The following is a 15,653-nucleotide window of genomic DNA, read 5'->3' on the forward strand; positions in this document are numbered from 1 at the left end:
ACCTTTTTTACATTTTCCATCTATTAATCATCTCACTTTGAATCTTCATGGGAGAATGAGCGTAATATTTTGGTAAGCATTTGTGGCTATTCAGGAAAAGGAGGCATGGCCAAACACATAGCCACAGAAGCTAGCAAACACCCCGTTCTAGCAGCCAATAGCAACTGGCCGATCAAGCAGCACTATCCCGTCTTCAAAAGACAAAGATAATCAGCCAACAATCATCAACAATCCATTGAAGAACTACTTCTGTGTTCTCAACGAGTTAGCGCCATCTGGTATCTAACAAGTGCCAATTACAGCTTAATTGAACAACCCGTTGTTAAAGAGTTCTCATAAGCCACGTCAATATGCTGCACCTAGCAGTAGGCTACTCCTGCCATTCTATTGAATTAGCCCTCCTCAAAATAAGCTTACTGAAAACGGAAACCAACCTCTCCGCCACAGAGTTCTGTCACGACTCCTCAGCCATGACAGTGAGGGGTTATCCTGCAGGGTGACTTGAAGTAATGCACACATACAGTATCAAAGCACATATAGCAGCATCAAAGCAGAGGCCATAACATTGGTCAATTGTTTATTTTTTTCCTAGCTGCAGCTTTGCCTCCATTTCATAGAAAACTGAAAAAAAAAAAAAGAAAACAGAAAATGTCTTGTACAAACATTTACAAATGTCTAACAGAGAGAGGCTGTACAAAGAGGAGAGGGTTAGAGAGTGGAGCGAAGGGCTCCGGGGAACAAGACTCTTCCCCCCCATTAGTGCCGTCACGAGTGTCCACAAGTGTCCCGTCATAGTGCTTCTAGTTCTTCTCATTCCTCGAGGGGCAAAAAAAATGAGAGGGGGGGGGGGGGTCAGTGGGGGTGACTTTTTTTTCCCTTCGGCTGAAGACAACGGCTCAGAGCATCACCAGGTGCTCAGAGTGGACTCAATTCCCCAACCTCTAAATCGCTTTCATGTCTGCCGCAGACCGTTTCCGTGGGGCATCTTAGCGAGTATAGGACCGTCTTTGTGAGGCGGGGGGGCAGGTGTTGGTATGAGGATGATGAGTATAGGGAGGGACAGAGGGGGGATTGATGACAGCATGGGGGGGGGGGATTGTCAGAGTCCACTCAGTGCATCATAAATAGGATCATCTGAGCAGAGGTTCCTCATCATCTCTCATTCTATACATCATTGGCACCACTTTGTTTTTACACATTTTATTAGACAATAAAAAAAAAAAAAAAAGAAAATGACCATAGTTTAGCATTCTTGTCATTATCATTATTATTAATAGCATCATTATTACTATCGAGAGAATTCATTTGAACCAGGTTCGTGACCGTCCTCTGGACAGTGCTTTCCGTTGGGGAACAGAGGCTGCAACAGGGGCTGGGTGGGGGTTTGGGGTTGGAGAACGAGGCACATAACCCAGGAGAGAGCACCAAATGCAGGCAGTCTGCCGGCTGATTGGCCCAGGCCGTCAAACACGGGGCGAAACAGGTTTTCGTTTCCGAGACTCTTTAGAGGGGAAAAAAAAAAGGAGCGTCCGAAAAAAACTAAAAAGTGCTATTTGCTCCGGAGCAGCTCCAGCTGGTCCTGGTACTCGGTGAAGAGCCTCTGGAAGCGCAGGTTCTGTCCGATGACTGGGAGAACCTCGTGCAGGAGATCCCTCTTCCGCCGGCCCTGGAGGGGAACACAGGACACGAAGGAAAGGAGGAGTAAAGCATCAGTCCACCTCAAGGCACGGCAGTAAAGATAAACGGCATCAATGGGTACCAGCGGCTCAGCTGGCCATTTCCTCTCAAACATTTGGTATTCCAACAACCCACTTAAGGCACCTCCAAAGAGACACCATAGATGACAATAGCACAAGTAACAGAAATATGTGGCTTGTTTTAGTCATTATATCTGGAGATGCCTCAAGCTGACATTTTTCTTGCAACGCTGATGGTGCCTGACGCTGCTAAGTATGAAAGATTAGGACAGAAATAAAAGGTTCTTTTCTTCAGAAACTAAGATTGTCACTTTGGATTTCACGCTAACAGTGAATTGAGAAAAAGAGAAGAGGAAAAGGAAGAGAAAAGCTTGTGGTCATCACCAGGATAGTGGGCTCCCAGGAGCTGCCGGTGGATTTGTGAACTGGTCCCAGTAGGTCTTTACACAGCTCACGCAACCGCTGCTCATAACCTGAAATACACAAGACGCAGGAATTACACACGTTTAAAACTGTCTCTGTCTCTCTTTCTCTCAAACACACATAAAATGAAGCTCTATTTTATAGGTTTTTATGTTGTTCGAGAGCATTCTACCAAGCCCAAAGCCTCTGCACAGGAGGCGTTGCTCACCCTCGTTGACGAGGAAGCGAGTGTAGACGATGAGCCAGTGGTGGTACTCTGGTCCGGAGCCAAGGGTGAGGGTCGACGCCAGCTGGTTCTCCAGGAAGGCCAGGGTCATGCCCTGCTGCAGGTGATGGGGCGTGGATGACAGTCTAGAGGCCATGCGACCCGCGCTGCAGACAGGGGAAACACACACACACACACACACACACACACACACACACGTCAGCCTGAAGTCAAACATATGAGGATGGTGACATGTACACATTAAACTGAAGACACACACACACACACACACACACACACACACACACACACACACACACACACACACACACACACACACACACACACACACACACACACACACACACACACACACACACACACACACACACACACATCAGCCACAGGTGACATGCGGGAGAACAGAAACCATACAGACTTATGGTCAGAACCTGAATAAGTATTTACATGTATCTGCAGAATGTACATACCATCATGGGTTTCTGTGTCAAACACACTGCATAAAACATATACAATGGCACTTTAACCTACTTTTCAGACATACATGAACATGCCTGCACATGACCCTGGTATCCATAGACTGAAGTGATTAGGTGAACCTGAAAGCTGGTGGGCTCAGGCGTTAGAGAAAGAGAGAGAGTGTGCGTGTGCGTGTGCGTGTGCGTGTGCGTGTGCGTGTACCTTATGTTGCGGCCCTGCATGATGGCCAAAGGGCCCGTGGAGCCCAGAGCATCCTGGGAAGTCAGGCAGTTCCTGAAGTCGGCACACTGCACAAGCGAGTCCAGCTTGTCAGCAATCAGATTCCTGAGAGGGAACACACAGTGTGTGATTGTATGTGTGTGTGAGAGAGGGAACACACAGTGTGAGAGTGTGTGTGTGAGAGAGAGTAAAAGAGAGAAAGAGAGAGAGAGAGGGAGGGAAACTCACACATTTGGTATTCTAACCGACCTAAGGCAGGTCTGAAGCAACACCATAAACAAAATGTTTTCCACTTTGTGACAACTAGACCAAGTAATAAAACATGTGGCTTGTTTTTGTAATTCTATTTCAAGATCCCTCAAGCCGAAATTCCACTTGCGGCATCGATGGCGCATGATATTGTGGAATGAGGAACCCATATAAGAACCAGAATTACAGATTCTTGCTAATTAAGACTGCTCTCGCTCAAGGCTACAGCGAAGCCAACACAACGCACATTTCACAACATTCCCTCACGGTGGCAACGAACAGCACAAAGCGCTCACGGGATTTCAAGTTGGCTTCTGCCTCTCGTCATTTTTTATTTAAGGCTCTGTCGAGAGAGAGAGAGAGATAGAGAGATAAAGAGAAAGAGACCAGGCCTTACCAGGTCCCCAGGGAGGAGCTGAAGCAGTAGGACTTCCCAGTAGACAGGCCAATCACAGGGACACCCTGCTGGGTGAGCAGAGACTGCGTGACACTGATGCCTGGGCCTGAAATGAGGGATCAGAAGAGGAAGAGGAGGAGGAGGAGGAAAAGAACGAGGAGGAGAAGAAAAGATATGTGGGATGAACAAACTGACACAAAAGATTCAGTCCAATTCCTCCACATCACCTTGTGAGCACCCACCTCCAAAACAAGCCCTTTTTAAGGAGGAGGTTAAGCTACTTGGCGTGCCATGCTAAGGATAAGAACTCCATTCCAACCCATGAATAGTAGCTAAATATAGGACTGGGAGCCTTCCACAAGTCAGAAGCCAACTGATGGGCTTACACAAAATGAAGATGTATTGCTTTGGACCAAAGGAAAAAACAAACAAGGGAGATTTAAATGCTCAGCTTTTGGACCGTCACTTACCTGAGAGGATGGTGAGCATGGATTCGTTCTTGACAAGTGCCATCTGTTTCTGCACATCCCTGTATCAAATAAAACACACAGCAAGCAACAGAAGTGTGAGAGACTGAAACTGCACAGCAGGTATTGTTTGATGATCCTTCCAAGGACAAAACGATTAATGAAACCGGCTGTCTGAATACATATGACTACCAGGAAGACGGCACCCGAAAATAAACAGAGAAATACATAACGTTAAACCCTATCAACCAAAATAATTTAAATGAGAAGTCCCCTTATGCCTTAATAACCTTATGCAAATGTGAATATAATCTCAAAAAAATTTAAATAAAAGAAGGGGTGCCATGATGCCAATGTACAACAGAAGAGCACAAGCCCAAAGCCATGGCAAGCACTTCAGAGGTTTTCAATATCAATATCAATCAATAATAATATATATACCAGCATTACAACCCCAGGTGTATCTTTAGGGGGAAATGTTACATTACTCACACTGTGCAGTGAATACAGATGTCGAAAAATATAATAAATCACACGACATTGCAGAAGCTCAACTGTTGGAGCCAGGTGCTACCACCAGCACCAAGGTTATGTATTCCCCTCCCTCACTTGAGCAGCCCTCAATAATGATAAACCCCACACCTCACTTGTACTATAAAAATACTAATTAATTCATAATAACTAATATGAATGTACAAATGACCAGGCAACTGTACAGCCTTCACAGGCCCAATGGCTCATGCATTTCCCATGTGTTCATCGTGCAGCTGGACACGAGCGGCGAGGTCCTCACCAGACAGACAGCGTGGCGGCGGCCGTCAGCACCATGACGAACCAGCCGGAGCAGTGCAGGTTGGAGACGGGCGCCGGCAGCAGGATGGACGGGATGAGCCGCCGGCCGCACGCGGAGAAGACGGACAGCGTGCGGTCCTCACACGCCACTGCCACCACCTCACTGAAGGGAACAACAGCAGGGAAGAGCAGAGGGAAGGAGAGAGAGAAAGAAAGAAAGAAAGAAAGAAAGAAAGAAAGAGAGAGAGAGGGGGAGAGGGAGGGAGAGAGAGAGACACTTTGACTAAGTTTTCTTTATTATCAGTGAAAAGCAAACCCACAAAAAGGTCATTTCAAGACGTATTAAAACCCGAAGCAAAAAATACAGAGGAAAAAACCCATCCACACAGAAAACAAATACAAAAGAGGATAAGCAATCATTGCTCAGTATCAATCAAGTCGTGTACTCAGGTGATCTAACACGCACTCCTCATTCATCGTGCAAATATATTCTTCAAACCCCCTACATTTCACTTAAAGCCTCCAAGTCAACAATCATTTTATAATAACTAAATTCGATTTGTAATGGCGTAAAGAGACATTTGGGGAGTGACCTCATGCATCTCAGCCTTCGCTTGAAACCATGCGTTCGCTTTAATCCCTTTCGTCTAAATGAAGAGGCAGTCTCCCTCAGCCGGCTCACGAAATCAGTCATTCGCCATCAGAATGCAATTACACCTCTTTACCCACATATTAAACTAATTAAAACGCGCGGACGGTCTGCTCTCAGCGGTCGTGTCGGCGGAAGTGTTGCGCAATCAGACCTTCACGTGTCACGCAATTCATTTTGCGACTAATTAATCGCGGCGTCATTACTGGCAATCACACTGAGATTATGTTAGTGCTCTTAGTGACACCTTGAGTTTGCGGACTCAATTAGGAGACATCAGGGACTAGTCCTCAGAGCTCTGCAATGCGTCTCAAATCCCAAACACGGCAGATTTACGAAAGCCTCTTCATCTGACGGGATGAAGGATTCATTTGTTAAATAGAATTTAGTATAATGATGCAGTAACTTCAATTTGCATGGATGGAACTTCAGGTCCCCAAGTGGAAGGCACACTGCTTAACAGCTAGTCAGGGTTCCCTACAGCGTTGGATACTTTTGGCCAGCACCTGTTCGCACACATCTTAGAGAGAGACTCATCACACCTCTGAAAGACAGAAATGATCTGAACATACCATACAACATTATCTGACACTAGAATGAATTCCACCCACATCCAACACAAATCTGCAACACATGTGGGCTAGATCCATTCAAACATTAGATGGGATGCTGAGCAATTTAAGCTTATCAAGATGAATTAGTTCATTTGGGCACCTGATCAATGAGCTAATGTCATATATTAAACTAGATTCATAAATCAAGCAGTTATTAAAAGGTGCAGTCCGCGATCCTAATCCAACAAATTTTTTCGGCAGCAAATCGCTCCTCACGGTGCTCTAGCTGTCCGTAGTGTGTGTGTGTGTGTGTGTGTGTGTGTGTGTGTGTGTGTGTGTGTGTGTGTGTGTGTGTGTGTGTGTGCGCACACAGTCCAGGCTCTGTAAATTGGACACAGAGTGGCTCAGACCGAGCCATACACGCTTTTAGCAAGGAATCAGGAGGGCTGTCATTTGATCGGCTGTTGAGCTCAAATATCAACAACCTTTGGGCAGTACCTTTGGCCTGTACTTTTAATGCAACCACACATCAGAATCCCCCCTCATCCCGCCCGAGTACTCACAGGCTGCCGGCGGCGATGAGTATGCGGCTGGGCAGGAGGCTGTTCCACTCGCGGCCATCCCTGGAGCAGCGCAGCTGGCTTAGACGCACCCCGGCCACGGATGATGCCTCATTCTCCACCTCCAGGTACACCGAGGGCTCCGCACTCACCTGCGCTCAGGAGAGAGAGGGGGGGGGGAGATCACATTAATGAAAGTATTGGGTATATCTCAAAATAATCAGTGAACCTTCAAAAACCAGCTGACAGAGACACGCATACTTGCATACAGCCGTGTTCAGTTGTGTTCTGTTTTGAATGTAATGATAAGTTTAAGTAATTTGTTTTTGCACAATATGCATAGTGAAAAAGAGTGAAGCTACAACTGTCAAACTTTTCCCTGGTCACTTTGAACACTTTTTAAAGGAGTTGCTATTTCAGCTAATCCAAGCCCGTCTAACTAACCACACTTGAACTACTGTATGTGTTGGTAATCACGCAATACGAATGTGCCCCCCTATTTCTCTAATAAGCTGAATCCATGTAGTAGTCTTTGTTTTTCACAACCACTGCAGAGGGGTACTAGGCATAGCGCATGTCCCACAATGCACTACATGTCACCATATTGTGCAGGTGTGCAAGGACCGAAGGGCTCTTAGCAAAGCGTAGGACACAGAACAGACAGGTTCTCCATGTTTGGGAGCGGAGAGCAGGAGACCCCTTGTCAGAGCCCCAGGGCTGACCTGGTGGGTGAAAGACTTCTGCGACGCCGGGGTGGGAAGTGCAAGGAGCACTGCAGGCGGAGCAGCTGCTCGAGACGGCTCCTTCTCCACCACCACTGGAGTCTGTGAGGAAACAGGCAGACACAACCAATCAATCCCTGAAGTGGGTGCATAACCTATTTTTTTTCAGAAATATCATGGGATAACAAAATGTACTCAAGCAGGTTAGTTCACCCGGGTCACAATTCCCAAGAAAGATCACAGTGTTAATGAGAAGCTGAGAAACATCCGCTTCTACAGCTTGATGATTGTAGCTCTAGTTAAATGTGTAGTCCATGATTCCAATCCAATACACTTTGTCAAATTAAACAAGTTGCCCCTCACGGTCCTCTAGCTGTCCATTCTGTCTGTGCTCTCAAAACAACATACAGTGTTTCTAAAAAGTGGATTGGGCCGAGCCATACACCATTCCAGCCATTCAAACACGTCGCTTAAGCAGCACGGAAGGGTGTATTTTGATTGGTTGCTGAACTCCAATTGCAACAATCTTTCGCCAGATTGGCGGACAGTGCCTTTAAGGAAGCTGGGTTGTGACGGGTTACCTGCGGGAATGGCTGTGACATGGGCATCATCATTTTGTTGTCTTTCCTGGGCCGGCCTTTCCTCCGCTTCTCCACCACCTCACCTCCCTCCATCTCCGCCTTCCTCTTGGGCATGGAGAAGGACTTCACGGCCATCTTCTCCTCGCTGTCACTGCTCGTGTCGTCTTTCAACTTGGACTCCTTCAAAGTGCTGCTGTCTTTAGCTCTGACGACACAGACACACATACAGACACACAGAGACACACTCAGCTCAAAGTGCTCACTGTTGAATAGCATTAGCACCAACCAGCATTGACGGCGATTCTGTATTTTCAATTCGGTCACGTCTTAAACGTAGTGTTTATACACACACACTTACTTGTCTAGGGGGGACATGCCTACAGGGGTAGAGGTGATTGTGAGCCCTGGCGTGGCCTTTGACCTCTCTGTGAACCTGGAGTCCAGAGCCTTCATGGGCTCCATCTTGGCGGCAGGGGAGAACAGGGTGGTCTTCATGCCAATGGAATTTGTAGATGGGGTGGCACTACAGAGAGTGACAGAAACAGAGAGAGAGAGAGAGAGAGAGAGAGAGAGAGAGAGAGAGAGAGAGAGGAGTTGTGGTTTAGTTTCCATTTCCATTCCACAGTTTCCATTTATGAGTAGAAGTATTTATGTTCATATACAAGATGACAGTACAATCCTTGTCACTCCTTCTCCTCCTTTGAAAACTGTCCCAACACATCAATGGCACTCTAGATTAACTGAACCCAATTGATTTATCTATTCAACAGCCTTTTCCTTACACTGGTCAGATGCGCTTGGAGAAAGAATAGAATATTTTTGCAGAGTTAAAGGACTCCTGGGTTTGTTTCCAAGTTCATGGTTTAGTGACAAATCTGGGTACGTTAACTCGGAGCGTGTTGAAATGGTAAACCTCCTAACAGAAGAGCCCTATGGCTTTGTTTTGCTAGAGGAATGAAGTCATAGGGCTCTTCTAATAGGAGGTTTACCACTAACGTTGAGTTGAGTTTTCCAGGTAGAAGAACCCCTGCTTTCATGTGTGTGCTTACCCGTCTTTGTTCTCCTCGGAGGGCTTCCCTGGCGAGGTGTCCTGGAGGGGGCGCAGGCCCAGGGAGTTGGAGGCGTTGGACTCGGAGGAGAGCTGCGGGGTGAGCTGATTGGACATGGAGGAGCCGGGCAGGATGGGTACGCTGTTAAACAGCGCCGGCGAGAAATCCCTGTGCAGAAGAATAAGAAAATGGACAAAATCATGATGCCGGAGGGACACCAGGTAGAGCAGAGGGGCTATTGGTCAGGCCAGTGTGAATATGAGGAGGTCTCTAAATTCAATTAAATTATATGTATATAGTGCCAAAACAATCAAATAGTCTCAAGGCGCTTCTTCCTTAACCAAGGCCTTGTAGGTCATATTTATGGAACAATGTTACCTTCCTCATCCTCCAAGTCTCCTAAGATTTAAATTAAATAATAATAATAAAAAGAACAGGCCAAAACACTAAATGTAAATGGTTGTCAGGCTTAATTGCAGACAGCAAACAAACGGATAGGTATTGAGGTGCAAACCTAAATTATTTATTGACAAGCAACACTGCAGGCAAAACTGTTTTTTTCTTAAAAAGAAACCCTACAGGAGAAATTGCGGATCTTTTTCTGACTCTTCTACAGAAAAATCCTTCTGTTATTTACTTCAAAGAATACAGCCCATGTTTATTGAGGAAGGATAATCCTATGATGTGTGCCCTTATATGGTATATACCAACATATGTACAAGTCCACTCACAAGGTCAGTCATTAATGCCCTACCGAGGTGGTTTGTCTGAACTATTTAATCCAGTCTCTGTCTCTCTATCTCTGAAGTTTTACCCTGTGTCAAGCTGCGCAATGCACAAGGGGGTAATCCTCCTCCGGCCATCTGCTGTCCTGGTCTCCACCTGCTTCTTCAGCAGATTCTGTCAAGAAAACACAATTCAACAGAACTTTGGGTTCAAGTTCAAGGTTGTTTCATTTTGATTTTAGCTCTGTCCTTATACGGTCTCCAAAAAAAGAAAAACACATGCTCTTCATTAAAACATGTTAGCTAATATGGCAATTAATGTCAAGCTATGTTTAGATAATAGTTTTATGATGGTGCGATGTACATCAGATGGTGATTGGTCAGATCAATGTCAGGAAATAGGAACACTATAATGTGCCACCAATACTTGCACAGCGATTCATCAAATTCACTTGAGGCACACTGAAACATCGCTGGGATGTCTTCCAGGGACTCTCCGTTACACACACACACATCGCTGGGTCATATCTTACCTTGCGGATGTCTTCCAGGGACTCTCCGTTGACGACGTTGGTGAGCTTGGTGGTCTGGGTCTCAAGGCCAATGCCTAGGACTGCGCTGGCCCGTTCGGCTTGTCTGTCGGGCTGGTACTTCAGCATCTCTGGGTTCTCTATGATGGTGGTGGAGAGCTGGGCCTCTACGCTGGTGATGGCCAAGCTCTTACCATAGATGTTCTGATGAATGGAGTTCTGCAGAGCAACAGATATAAAAAAAAGCAATAAGAACTAACAACTACTAAATCACATATGGCTTTGCTTGTCTAGAAAGGCAATTGTCCAGGTATAAGTTTACATTTAAGGATTTAAGCTAGATCTATAATTTCTTCAATCTTTTATATGCGTGTGGCTCATATATGCATGTCAGAATTTAAATAAACCAGTGATATTATGATGATACCTTTTCCTCTTCATTTAGCGGGTCTCCAAGCTCATCCAGGTTGAAACTCAGGAATGCTACAGTGCCATCCATGGAGCACACCATGATTCCCATTCCATTCAATGTCCTACAGTTACAGAATAACATATATTTTAAATATAGATGTCATTTCTACAGTGACCGGAATACAACCTTTTAGTTATCAAGGTCTATGGCACAAGTTCTCAGAGAAAGGCAATGCAAGGCAAATTTATTAAAATAGCACAATTTATACACATTGGTAATTCAAAGGGCTATTAAACATATTGCACCGCTAAAACATATCTGAGAGGTCCTGTCCCATTGAGAGATTTGTCAACGGGTAAGACACATAGTAAAAGAGAGAAGAGTAATAGAGGAATATAGTAAAGAAAATACAAAATAAAAGAATATACTTGCCGTCTGCATTACAGTAAACTAACGTATGTTACACACAAGTATGTACTAAAGCACCCTTATTTAATGCCACAGGGGACACTCACCATGATATATCCATGATAGATTTGTCAAACAGGTCATGGATCACAACCAGGGGCCGTTTCAGTGAGGTCAACTGAAAACCAAGAACACACACACACAGACACACAGACAACAAGGTGATTAATTTACCTTTTCATTCTTCAATCCTAACACCAAATAAGCCACGCTTCACTTCAAATTAACCCACATCACCATGTCAGGGTAAAATGCTCATTGATTATTATTCATAAAATAATGAATACATCTTGGTGAAACAGCCGTGTGATAAAGTGCGTAGATAATGCAATCATGCAATGATAATGGCGTGGTCCAACACTCCTGTATGTCTGTGTATGTCCTCCTCACCCATACGGAGAGGGAGCGGTCTTTGCTTCCCACAGCACAGCAGCAGTAGGGCCCACTCCCCTTCTGAGAACTCCCGTTCTTGTGCTTCTTCTTAAAGATCTTGGGATTAAATTTCTGCAAAAGAAAGAAGAGCTTCAAGTTCAGGCTGATATAAACAGGGAGGTTTGGCTTACTTTGAAGAAGATCTGTGAACTTCAAGATTTAAAAAAAAAAGAGAGACAGACTTGTCAGCATCAGTTTGTCTCTAGGAACATTATTTATTTGATATTTAGACAGCTGTGAGTGCCTAAAGGGAGCTGCCTACATGGTGAGGCTAATGCGAGACGCAGCTGGAAGACATGAACAAGAGACGAAAATAACAGCTGGTCTTACCACAACGGTTACGGCCTTCCTGTGTCCAACAAAGTCCATGTTGGTCTTCCAGCCGTCCCTCTCTATGATCTGGGCGGTGGGGCCGGAGTTGTTCATGGCGTGGGCGGAGACTAGGTACTGTCCGTCGGGAGACCAGCTGAGACGGAGGACGTGAGTGGTCCCACCACACTGGAGAGAGGGGAGGGGAGAGAGAAATCACAGAGGGGATTAAACTGCAGTGTCCAAGTAAACGGAAAAGAAGGCCCTTTTTTTATCCCTAACTGGGTGTAATTACCTACACAAATAAAAACACACAACTAAACCATTTGCAAATGAAACAAAGAACAAGGAGAAAACACAGTTAAATGATTTACAGAATTACATCCGGAACAATATACAGGAATTACATCTGAAACTATATAGAGGAATTACATTTGGAACAATAGACAGGAATTACATCTGAAACTATATACAGGAATTACATCTGGAACCATATTCAAGGCGGCCTATTCTTTGCACAGAGAGGAGCAAAGAGGGACCTAAACCGATTATTAAAAAAATAAAAATCTAAATCGTTGAACTCCACAGACAAATCTCCAGCTTGAACAGACCATTCACCTTGTAGGACAGCAAATATATACAAACATGTCCACCATTTTATACTTCATAGAAGGCTAAGCATTTTGAATTGCTCCACTTCATTATCAGTACCGAAAGGAAATGTATGCCAAACTCCTCTTTGTCAAAGCTGTTCTGCATAACAGATAGACATAACAAAGAAATAAACAGAGCTCCAGAACACAACTCCGACACCATTGTCATGCAAAACCACGACACATGAGAGCCCTTGAACCCTATGGCCCTGAGTCTCACCTCATTGAAGGGCTTAGTGATATTAGTTTCCAGCTGCCAGTCCATGGTCCTCCACACCTTCAGGCTGCGGTCGTCTGCCTGGGAGGCGATGTACTTCCCAACAGGGTCCCACGTCAGCCCCTTCACCAGACCAGTGTGGCCCTTCAGGGCGGTTATAATCTCTGGGGAGGGAAAAGGAAAAAACAGGCTTGAAGTCAATTGCAATTGCACAACTGTCTTTGCATCTACCAGCTTTCCAAACTTTGTGGTCTGCCAGCTGTTAAAAAAAGGACCTCAACTACACAAACCATGTAAATATAATGTAGTTAATGAGCCTCATTGCTGTGAACCCACCTGGAAATTTACGTGCGTTCCAGATCACAATGGTGTTATCCACACTGCAGGAGGCCAACATCACATCATGAGGTGACCAGGCCACATCCATTACATCTGCAACACACACACACACATAAATAAATAAATAAATAAATAAAAGGTCCACTTGTGCATTGATAATACACTTGCAAATTCATTTCTGATCAGTTTCTTTGGGATATTTAAGTTTGCATTATTCCAATGTGATGGTATTGTGACTAGACATGCTCACCTCCAGTGTGATTTCTCAGAATGGTCACACATCGCCACTGCTCCACATTGGCAAGCTTACTGCTAGATCCAAAGACTGTGCTGGGACCAATGAACCTGTTCAAACGGACAGACAAACGAATGAATGAATGAATGAATGAATGAATGAATGAATGAACGAACCCCCAGCTGTGTGTGTGTGTGTGTGTGTGTGTGTGTGTGCTTACGCTGCTCGCTTCCACACCATAACCAGTTTGTCATCTCCACCTGAGGCAAGGTACAGGCCATTGTTGGACCATCGGACGCAATTCACACATGCTGCAGACAGGAGGAGAGAAACTTCTAATCAGTTGACACTCCTAATCAGTCGATCATGACTCCACAATGACCTGCATTTTGCATCACACGTGTTTCAGCAACAACTGCCTTCACTGGCAGGTGCCCTACAGCCAAGAAACCAATGGAAAGTGATAAATGAGACCTAGATGATTGTCCATTTGGCAGAGCATCTTGGGAATGTTTTCACTCTTCTCGTCCTCCTCCCGTAGTACTGGCGACATGTTCCATATGACCACCTTCCCAGAGTCCTCCCCTATTCAATAACACAAGGCCTGCCATGAGTAATCCAAGCTCTTCAACGGATATCCTATTTTGATTGATAAATATGTCCAAGGCTATGCTAATGCTGAATTGACATCCAACAAAAACCTCAACAACCATGCACAAAATAAAAATGCTCTGACTGTGCCATTATACATTTCACTGCAATATGTTGGACACTCAACAACCCCAAGTTAAGTATGAACTTTGAACCATGAACCTTTACCTTGGCCACCAGTAGCAAACTTGGTTCCATCAGGATGGATATCGACTGAAAATATTGGTTTTCCTGCAAAAGTGCATTCACATTTATATGATTATACAGTGAGCATGTAATATTTCACGTTAAATGCTGGTGTCAGTGCCATAGACATAAACATATGACAGCCTGAAAGCACTTTCAAGCAAGTATGGATGTGCAAACAACACGCACACGGTCGCAGCCTATAGAGTAACAATGTATGTTTCTGCATGCAATGTTTACAAATCATACACATTCTGTATACAATGTTGCAGGAGATGGTGAAAGCAAACCTGCAACCATTAAAAGTATACTTGCATCCACCAATTTGGAATAACAATCTAGAGTTTAAAAAAAAAAAGAATTCCGAGTGAAAAAAAAAAACACCAGTTTTGCAAGAAGCAACGAGGGTCAGCTGCTAAACAACAGCAGAGTTTGGGTTATTATGTATGGAAACCTCGCGAGTTTTGAAATATTAGGCTACCTTTGTTGTTTACTTGACAGGCGTTTTCCCCTACATGATGGGTGTAACCAATAAGTAACATTTGCGTTTCGGCTTCCATATACAAAGCAAACAGAAACAATGACCAAATGCATCAATTCATAATGTGTGAGAGTTGACGTTAGCTATATGGTAGCATTACAGATAAAACAGTTACACGGCCCTAGGCTCTGGCAGTGTTCAAGACATGCCGCCACTCGATTCAGTTGCTTTGCAACTTCCAAAATGGGTCCCGTTGACTGTTGGAGTAATATGTAGCCAATTCATTCAATTTCTTAAAAAATAAGTGGTAAAAACAGGGCGCACTCGAGGCTGACCACGAAGAACTAAGCGCAGGTGTTTACAGAAAGCTGCATCCTGACTGATGGCAAGCCTATCGTCATCTTGGCTCGACAAAGCTTGCCCCAAAAAACAACAAAAGCGCAACTTGAACATCGGATTCCAGCACAACCGCGATTGAAATACTTACCATTGTGACTGACCCAACTTGGTTTCAACAGCTTCATTTCAAGCCAGTCACCTTGAAAATAATCTGTTTTGCAACTTGATGTACCTTCAACCAAATATGTTCACTGTATCCTTTTTGGGTTGAAGTCTGTCCGTTACTTTAGTCTTCAGTGAAACTCCATTTCTCACCCCCTTCGCGCATCTCTAGGTCAGTAGCTGCAGCAGCAGCAGCAACACAGGAAGTATCCGCTCTATTCAAGTTCCTCCACAAACACTTGCCCAACGAGAGCTCAGGTCCGCATCCAGTTTATTCTGTCACTTTTTATCGGGAGTTACCTCGGTCTTCAAACGGCAGTCGTCGTATTAGTTAAATAACCACCATCGACTAAAAACAAAACAACCTGCCAAGAATAATCGTTTCGTGCAGTTAAAATGTCAAGGCACCGTATCGCGAATATACCGCCAGTCTGTGAATTGCATCAAGA

General features: G+C 44.7%; 1 protein-coding gene across 1 annotated transcript; it reads right to left on the reverse strand.

The window, feature by feature from the left end:
• Positions 1-544: 544 nt before the first annotated feature.
• On the reverse strand, positions 545-15,653 carry LOC105889929 (protein HIRA). The gene is made up of 25 exons (XM_012815863.3): positions 15,191-15,653; positions 14,205-14,267; positions 13,860-13,970; positions 13,606-13,696; positions 13,401-13,495; positions 13,148-13,243; positions 12,815-12,975; positions 11,963-12,130; positions 11,591-11,704; positions 11,248-11,318; positions 10,748-10,853; positions 10,324-10,539; positions 9,880-9,965; positions 9,066-9,233; positions 8,375-8,539; positions 8,017-8,221; positions 7,436-7,537; positions 6,717-6,865; positions 4,952-5,113; positions 4,162-4,220; positions 3,692-3,797; positions 3,028-3,150; positions 2,329-2,492; positions 2,082-2,170; positions 545-1,666 (listed from the first exon to the last, which is right to left on the reverse strand). Exons 1-25 carry the CDS (start codon positions 15,225-15,227, stop codon positions 1,550-1,552), a joined length of 3,024 nt encoding a protein of 1,007 aa, XP_012671317.1. The 5' UTR covers positions 15,228-15,653; the 3' UTR covers positions 545-1,549.

Source organism: Clupea harengus, chromosome 7 (genome assembly GCF_900700415.2).
Source record: "Clupea harengus chromosome 7, Ch_v2.0.2, whole genome shotgun sequence".
NCBI lineage: Eukaryota > Metazoa > Chordata > Actinopteri > Clupeiformes > Clupeidae > Clupea > Clupea harengus.